Below are 9,286 nucleotides of genomic sequence, written 5' to 3'. Positions count from 1 at the left end.
TAGTAGTATTTGATTATGCTTCCCTTATTTTTTGGCTGTGTTTGTAAAAAGGGTTGATCCGAAGCTATTTGTAATTCCCTTTTTGTTAATGCATGGGTATTTTCAGCCATTTTTTTTTTTTTTTTTTGCAAAATAGCTAACAGAGCTGTTGCTGAATCCACACGTACCCAGCAGAAGTACCAGTGTTTGCAATAACACGGCAAATTTTTTAAAACAAGGTGTCCTTGTGACACAGAACACTACTAAACCATACCGATGTTCTTACTAGTGCTAGCGAAAAAACAACCACTTGCTAAGCATAGAATCGTGGCTAGCGAAAAAACAACCACTTGCTAAGCATAGAATCGTGTATACTGTATAAGTTGCAAGTTGTTTCCCATAGTTCCTGGAAAGGGCTACCACCAAAACTGACTCTATTACTGCTGAGATAAGGCCAAGAAATAGCCTTACTGCATAAAACACTCTAACCTATCATGTTCAGAGAAAATGCTGGAGGAATCCCATAAGCAAAACGTTTCTAAATCACCAAGATATAGTAAAACCAAATTGAGTGGCATTCAACTATATAAGAAATTAGAATGTGGATGAACCAGTAAGCAGGCCAAGCAACTAATTCATGGAAAAAGATGCAAAGGTACAAGCAAAGCCCAAACTCGGAGGTGCAATATGAACAAAAATAATACTAGTCAATACAATTTTAAGCAAACTAGTGTCATTTTGATACATCATTCCCATCTCTAACTAGATAACCCTTGCAAAGTTATCAAAATCAGTAAGGTGTAGTTTTTGTGAGGCAATTCGGCTTTTTCGCATGTTAATAAAGTTGTTCATTTGATTGACATCCTAATCAAGTTTTTGCATTCTCAAGCTAGTTAACTAAACCCTTCTTAATGATGAGAAACAACAAAATAAATCATAATATAAGGAACAAAAACCCTAAAACAAATATGAATCGAAAATTAGGGCAACCAAATGAGTAGAATAGATACCTGTACTCCCAAGATTGAAATCCAGAAGGTAATGAAGAGGCTCCCAATAATTAAAGACTTCTCGCAATCATGAATGATGTTAGAAGCAGCAGTCTACACAGGTTACTTGATTGCTCTGCTCTGTTATGGCCCAAATGACACTATAGTTTTTTTTCCTTTTTCCTTCTGATATATACTTGGTGCATCAGAGAAGCAGTGAAGCACCATGGTACATTATGGCACCCACTTTTTCAATCTTAGGCAGTAACTAGTAAGTGCAGTAACTCATCTAGTTACTGTGGAGGGTGTTTGGATGAACCTTAACGTTAAAAAAAAAAAAAAAAAACTTTTCGATTTCTAGAAACAAAAAGATCACAAGTTGAATTTGGGAATTTTAAGTGAGAAGAAAAACAACATCTTATGATCATCTTTCTAGTTTGTTGCGTCACTTGACGTCAGTTAGAAATTTTCTCAGATGTAAAATTGAGTTGATCCCACCAAAACAATCTTCAACAGTTCTTTGTTCTTGAATTTTTTTCACTCAATTTGCTATCTTTATCACCAATCTCTACAACTATATTACTTCTTCTAGTACCAAATATAGTTTTAGAAACAAGGAAAAGTGCAGTTATATTCAGTCAAACCAACATAACATTAAACACAACACCATTTCGTCTGCCATAATTACAACCCAAAAAACTCAGATCATTCTTCAATAGAAACACTTAAACATCAAATCCACTGAAGATATAAAGAAACTAGACCAACTCCACTTCATCACCACCACTATTAACACATTTTCACCAATACCAGGGGATTTCAGACAAAACATCAACAAAACAAGGAAAAAAGAGAATCATCACAAATCAAGATTTACCATTCCCCACCAGAAGTTCAAGAGGACTGGAACTAAGCATCGAGAAAGAAAGCCATTGTTTTAAAAACTTGCTTATCATTTTCAGACTTTATTCAAATCTTGAAAATTTGGCTGCATTCGACGCTTCTGCTGAGGATCTTAATAATCCTCATCATCATAACTTCAATCCTCATCTTCCTCATATCTCTCGCTGCAGCTGCTTCCAGATGACGCGGGAGAAGTATCACTTTCTCCAGATGATGATTCCTCCCCATCACTGCTCTCTTCTTCTTCATCTTCTCTGGAGACATCGGGAAGATCTTCATCAGTTGCACTGGAATCATCAACAGGAGCAGCTCTGGGTTCAATCCTCACAAGTGGTTGCCTCTCGACTTTGGGATCACCTTCTTGCATGGTTCTGGCAAAAATCTTTGGATTTTCTCTCTCAAACTCGAACCGCCTTCGCAACTTCCAATCTTCATACTTCTTCATCCTTCGCATGTCCTCAGCAGCATCAGATCCCTCATCACTGGTGTTTATCTCTTCCAAATGATATCCATACCCTGCAGCGGAACTTGCCTCGGAATCACTCTCAGTTGCACTACCATATCTTGGTCCTCTCTGATATCTCTCTGACCTTTCTTCCATCTTTCGATCTGACCTCTCAAAATGTTTCGGCAACCAAGCAGCATATAATGATTCTGTCTCTTCCTCCTCCCTCTTCTTCTTTTCTTCCTCTTCTCTCTGTCGATCAGCAATCTCACTTGCACGTCTATTTATCTCCCCCTGAACCTCATCCCTCAACCTTTGTAATTCTTCTATCTCCAAGGAAAATGCAAGGTTTTCAGCTTGATTGTATTGATCGGAGTTGGCAGGAATCGCCGGAGTTAAGGACTGGAAGTTGCCATTTTTTACCAAAACCTCTCTTAACCTTCCCCTTTCTAGTAAATTTGTTAATGGTTATGTTAACCTCTCCCAAAACCTCCTTTTTAAAGGCAAAACTTTGTTCATTAACTGTCATTTATGGCGCTTAGTTAACCGTCATGTCGCTTTGTTCTCTACCCCCATTCAAAGCCATGCCTACCCCCTTCACCCTAATGAACATCATTACCCTATCAAGACCTATTTTCAACACCTAATCTTTATTATCTTCATTACTCCTCTTGGAACTGCTATTAAGGGAGACTCTGGTAGGTCACCAAACTTTGAAATCTCTATTTGGGGTCTAATTGAAATTTTATGTTTTAGGCAGACTAGAAGAATGCAGCATCAGTTGAGAGGCACCACTGCGGTTTGGGGCATGTCTGGAAGATGCATTACTAGCTCTACTAATAAACCAAAACACTCAATGGACCTTCTACAACCATCCCAAAACCATCCGCCCCAACACAAACTTTCCCTCCACTTTCCTACCATTATTACATTTGGCAGTTTACATCATCACAATAACGTCAGCCCAAGAAAAGACAAATCTGATCAATATCAAACTACCTCAATCTACGCCATGCATCCCCAATCCAACTTATATCAGAAATTCCAACAATGCATTATTGTGTCTATCCATATGTGGTTGTCTTTCCACAATACTCACGTGAATACTTCAACCCGAAAAAAGTTCATAAAGCATAGATATGAAAGTAACATTCCATATGTTAACTCTCTTCCCCAAAGCAATCTTTGCAGTACTAAAACAACTACTTCACACCAATTTTCTCTTGAACTTTCCCCAGTCCATAGTCAACAACTTTCTCATTCCTTTTTTAAGATTCAAATTCATATACAAACAAACCCCCCCGTCTCTCCTTCCTTCATATTGTTTGTAATCAATATCAAAACTGTACCAACAAGAGATTCTTTTCTCTACACCTGTATTTTATATTAGTTACTTGGAAAACTGATCTCCATCAATCCATATTCATATATCTCCAATTCTTGTTCATGATGGAAATCCCTTACTCCTCAGAGAACACTCAAAATTTGAACCAATAAATTCAAACCCTTTCTACTTAAATGTCTGAGAAATTAACTTTACCATCTTCTCTTGCAAGACCAGTTTTCATCGACAAAAATGTTGTTCTAGCTGAAGCTGATACCAATTGGAAATGGTGTATGGCGGGATACATTTGCTGTGAAACTTTGATCCCAACTTCTTCCATCAGGTTTTATATCTGCAATAATTGGCCTTTAGCTCAACATCCAACCATAACTACCTTCAATGGTCAGCGAAACAAAGTTCTTATACGTTTCTTATCTGAAGAGGATTTTAACAGAATCAAATCTCAAAAACCTTGGTTTTCCTGTGGTTATCTAATGGTGTTAAAATTTGTTCCTGTTGAAGGCTGACCTCCAAACCATCAACTCATATTTGATGAAGAAATTATGTGGTTCATCTCATGCAACATTCCAAACGAATGCACAAAATTTGAAGATCTTCAGAAACTCACTCTCAGTATGGGGGAACTAATTGAAGCTCAAAATCCTTTTGGTAAACATCCTCTTAAGAAGAATGTCAAAGTATGCATTAGAATCTCAGTTCAGAAAGTGTTACCAACTGGCATTCCTCTCTTCACAAGTGTTAGAAATGAACCTTTCCTGATTGAATGTAGACACATCAAAGTTCCAAGGTATTTCTGCACCTCCTGTCGCATCCTTGATCATAAAGATCAAAACTTCTCTGCTTGGAAACTAAAGCAGAAAAAGATCAAAGATATTGATGCAGCATGCAGTAGTTATACTCTTCCGGCTGTTTCAAAGTTAATGATGCCTACCACAACCAAGCAAGCAGACCCCTCCTCTGCTGCCATCACTGATATTATTATGCAACAAACTGAGGTAGTACCAGAAACACAAATTGAATCAACTGCCATTGAAGTGTGCAACAAAGGAAAACCATAAGCTTTTAATCAGAGAATGGAAAATACTATTCAGAAAAGCTTATCAAACACTTTTCAAATGGGTCCTTTTATAAATAGATCCACTACTCTGAAGATCTTTGATGTTGGTCATGTTCAGAAACATATGACTCAGTTGGAGAATGGCCTGTCAATTGTTTTAAAGAAAGTTACTACTCAAAATGTTACTGTTGCTGCCTCTATTTCTGGTGCTGAGTCAACCCCTAGTGGCCCGATTTGTACCACAAACTCTTCAAGAAGATTCAAAACGGCTGTTATCCCAAACACCAGTCCAATCATCACCATAGGAACAGTTAACTCTACTGAACAAGATGCTCTAGCAAATCTCAAAAGGAAGATTAATCCCAAGGCTGATCTACGGAAACGTACCAGAGCTAATTCTAGTGTGGCTAGCATAGTGGTAATCCCTGAAGAACAAATCTCTATTAAACCTGATTATGCTCACTTGTGTCCTCCAATTACCAAATCGGGAGAACTACCAGCCATTGACCTCTCTACATGTTCTCTCAATTCCCAACCTATCTTTAACTCTTTTGGGAACTACAATGTACCTGCCGACAATTCCCCAAACAACAATGGTGTCCGCAATAATTCTCTTCAATGCTGCTAGTTCTAGTCTCGATTCCTCCCAAATCGCTTCTCAAAGTGGTGACGGTAGCAGTTCCTCTCTTGGTGGTGGATCTGACTCTACCACTCAGGTAAACCATCCTCATCCATCCCCTTTAATTTATACTGCTTGTAATGCCATAAATCATTTCCCTGTCAATAACATCAACATGATTGCCTGGAATCTTCGAGGTTTTGGTAAAAAATCTGCTAATAAGGAGCTTAGTTTACTATGTAAGAATGTCAACCCTGACATTATTTTCCTCTCTGAGACTAAAATGAATAAAGACATGGCGGCTAGAAAATTAAGAAACATGGGATTTCCTTGTACTTTTAACATACCCTGTGTTGGTAAAAGTGGTGGTCTTGCTCTTGCTTGGAAGAAGGAAGTTCATCTCAATATTATTTCATCCAGTATAAGGGGTATCTATGTTACTTTTACTGACATCATCCACTCTAAGACCTGTCATATTCATTTCATGTATGGTGAACCTAATAGTAGTCTAAGACAAGCCTTCTGGGAATAACAATGTCAGCATATTAATTCCTTTTTAGATGAACCGGTTTTTTTTATAGGAGATTTTAATGCTCTTCTAGGAATTGAAGATAAAAATGGTGGTCTTGAAGTAGATGACCCTGATTTTGAAAATCTTAGAAATTTCTGTTTGGTCTTTAATCTGCACGATCTTGTTTTTTCTGGACCCAGATTTACTTGGTCTAATATGCAACAAGGTCCTGATTTAATCCTTGAAAGGTTAGATAGATGTCTTATTAACCAAACTGCTGAAGATTTTTTCCTAAACTTTGTGTTAACAACCTTCCTAGGGACTCTTCTGATCATTGCCCCATGCATATAGGATTTAACTATCAAGATACTTGTATGCCGAGACCTTTACATTTTATGGCCATGTGGATAGAGGATCCTACTTGCAGAGACATTATAGCTAACTCTTGGTCTGTCAATGTGGTAGGCTCCCCTGCCTACAAACTTAAAGCTAAACTCTTAAGTACTAAGAAAGGCCTAAGAGATTGGAATAAGTCTTCCTTTGGTAATATTCAAACTAATATATCTACCATTAGGAAAGATTTAGTTGACATCCATATTTCTAATCCAACTGATACTAGTAATACTTCTAGACTTAAAGCTAGGTTGGAGTATCTGTATAATTTGGAGGAGCTATATTGGAAGGACAAATCTAGAGAAGTCTGGCTCTTGGAAGGTGACAGAAATTCACCATATTTTCACAGAGTAACTCTCTTTAGAAGAAAAGGAAATGCCATTAGCTGGATAAAGAACTCTTTGAATATTATTTTAACTGATAGAGATAGTATTGGAAATTCTTTTATAGATTATTTCAATAGTCTTTATTCCTCCCATCCTCAACAATTTCAAGATGAAATTCTTGCTGATCTTCCTGTTAAGTTCTCTGAAGATGACAATGCATCCTTAAATTTGCCTCTGACTCCAGAGGAAATTTAAGAATGTTGTCTTCCAAATGGGGGAAAAAAGGCCCCTGGTCCTGATGGGTTTACATGCCTTTTTTATCAAAAGCATTGGGACATTGTGGGAGAAGAGGTTGTTGATATGACTCAAACCTTATTTAGAACAGGTAATATTGCTAAGGTCTTTAATCATACCAATATAGCCCTCATCCCCAAAGTCCCTCTTGTTGAATTGGTAACTCAGTATAGGCCAATTGGCCTCTGTAATTTTATTTACAAAATTCTTTCAAAAACTTTGGCCAATAGGCTGAAACCTTTTATGAACAATATTATTTCTCAAAACAAAAGTGCTTTTATCCCTAAGAGGAGTATTTCTGATAATATTTTTCTAGCTAATGAGGCCATATATGCTGTCAATCATATTGATAAAGTTGAGGGCATAGCTGCCATTAAACTTGACATGTCTAAGGCCTATGATAAGCTTGAATGGGATTTTCTTGAAAAAGTTTTAACTAAAATGGGGCCATCTAACCACTGGGTTAAACTAATAAACCAGTGTGTCTCTACTGTGTCTTATTCTGTCCTTCTTAATGGTAGCCCTACTGGTTTCTTCCAACCTGAAAGAGGCATAAGACAGGGAGACCCACTCTCTCCCTATATTTACATCATTTGTTCTGAAGCCCTATCTTCTTACATTGATAGCCTCCAGAAGAAGGGGCTTTTAGAAGGCATAATATTCTGTAAATAGGCTCCTGTAATGACTCACCTTTTGTTTGTTGATGATTCTCTCTTGTTTTCTAAAGCTACTGGAAAAAAAATCAAGTCATAAAAGACTATCTTCAAAAGTACTGCCTATCTTCTGGGCAAGAAATCAACTTTGAAAAATCTGGTATTTTGTTTAGAAGGAAGGTCCCTGAACATAGGAAGGCTCTTTTGGATAATATCTTAGATATCCAAAGCAGGGATTTAGGAGAAAATATCTTGGAACTCCCACTGTTTTCCAAGCTTTTAAAATCCAGACCCATATGGGTATTCTCCAAGCTATTGATGCAAGGATTTCTATCTGGCTTCATAAGCTATTATCTCAAGCTGTTAGAACTACTCTGATCAAGCACATTGGCCAAGCTATTCCTCTCTTTCAAATGGGAGCTTTCCTTATTCCTAAACATCTCTGTAAACAAATGTATTCTCACCTCTGCAAATTCTGGTGGGGTGAAACTTTAGATCATAAGGATAGAAAGTTGCACCTCCTTGGTTGGGATATTTTATGCTCCCCCAAAGCTGAAGGAGGCCTGGGGTTCAGAAAGGCTGAATTAAACAACCTAGCAATGCTTGCTAGGAATGGCTGGAGAATTTTAGAAAATCCTAATTGTTTACTGGCTACTGTTCTTAAGGCCAAATACTTTCCTAAAACTGATTTTTTGAATGCTAAGTGTACTGCCAATTGTTCTTGGACTTGGAAGTGTCTGCATGCCATAAAGGAACTTATAAAACCTTTTATTTCCTGGATTGTTGGGGATGGTCAATTCATTGACCCATGGTATGATAAATGGATTCCTTCACTGGGTTCTGCCACACCCAATCCACTTGTTCCTCCTGATCCTAGTATTAAAGTTGCTTACTTTATTGATTCCCAAACTAGAAGTTGGGATGTGTCTAGACTTAACACCCATTTTGATAATGCTTCTGTCCAGAAGATTATCTCCATTCCCTTAAGCCAGCTTTGCACTCCTGACAGGAGGGCTTGGGATCTTTCAAAGAATGACAATTTTTCCTTTAAATCTGCCTACTTGGGGCTCAGAGGCCTTAGGCCCTCCTCCTGTAAAAACCTTTGGAAGTGTATTTGGAAAGTTAGAGTACCTTACAGAATTCAGGTCTTTTTTTGGAGAGCAGCTAGAAATGCTTTGCCTTCCAGAACTGTCCTTCACACTAGGATGCCTATGCATAGTGTGGTCTGTCCTAGGTGTTCTGATCCTCAGGAAACTATCATGCATGCTTTGGTCACTTTCCCCTTTGCTAGTAGGGTCTGGTTCATCTCTGACTTCAATATAAACACTCAATTCTTTCAGAACAAATCTTTTATAGACTAGCTTCTTTTTCTGGTTTATTGACCCTCAATCTAAACTGTCTAAGGATGATCAATGTCTCTTTGTGGCTATCTTATGGTCTCTCTGGACCAGTAGAAACAATCTCATCTTTCAAGGCATAAAGAAAACTTCTCTGTTGTCTTAGATAGAGCTAGAGCTATGCTCCTCACTAGGAAATCTAGGAATCCTAGTTTGACTATCCCTTCTACCATGCATGTCAGTATTTGTGATAAATGGATGCCCCCTCTTTTGGTTGGATTAAATGTAATACTGATGGTGCATTTGATGATATCTCTGGAGAAAATGGTGCAGGGTATGTGATGCGAGATTTCTCAAGAAAAGCAACCTTTTGTGCTTCCTTAGTCTTTGATGTTCACTCTGCTGAAGAAGCTGAAGCAAGAGCCATCTGGGCAG

The 9,286-nt window shown here is 37.9% G+C and overlaps 1 protein-coding gene and 1 long non-coding RNA gene across 6 annotated transcripts in view; one reads left to right on the top strand and one right to left on the bottom strand.

The window, feature by feature from the left end:
- LOC113282535 overlaps positions 1-1,135 on the bottom strand; it is a 4,700-nt gene extending 3,565 nt beyond the window's left edge. For all 5 annotated transcript variants that reach the window (XR_003326996.1, XR_003326997.1, XR_003326998.1 and 2 more), the window contains exon 1: positions 990-1,135. This is a non-coding gene — a long non-coding RNA (uncharacterized LOC113282535). The remainder of the gene's footprint in view (positions 1-989) is intronic.
- A 4,377-nt stretch (positions 1,136-5,512) lies between these two features.
- On the top strand, positions 5,513-6,822 carry LOC113279527. Its single transcript, XM_026528219.1, has 3 exons — positions 5,513-5,765; positions 5,919-6,096; positions 6,168-6,822. The coding sequence occupies exons 1-3, from the start codon at positions 5,513-5,515 to the stop codon at positions 6,820-6,822; spliced, it is 1,086 nt and encodes a 361-aa protein (XP_026384004.1).
- The last annotated feature ends 2,464 nt before the right edge of the window (positions 6,823-9,286 follow it).

Source organism: Papaver somniferum, chromosome 5 (genome assembly GCF_003573695.1).
Source record: "Papaver somniferum cultivar HN1 chromosome 5, ASM357369v1, whole genome shotgun sequence".
Classification (NCBI taxonomy): domain Eukaryota; kingdom Viridiplantae; phylum Streptophyta; class Magnoliopsida; order Ranunculales; family Papaveraceae; genus Papaver; species Papaver somniferum.
The sequence above is the reverse complement of the archived record's forward strand: the minus strand, read 5'-3'. Positions and strand labels throughout refer to the sequence as shown.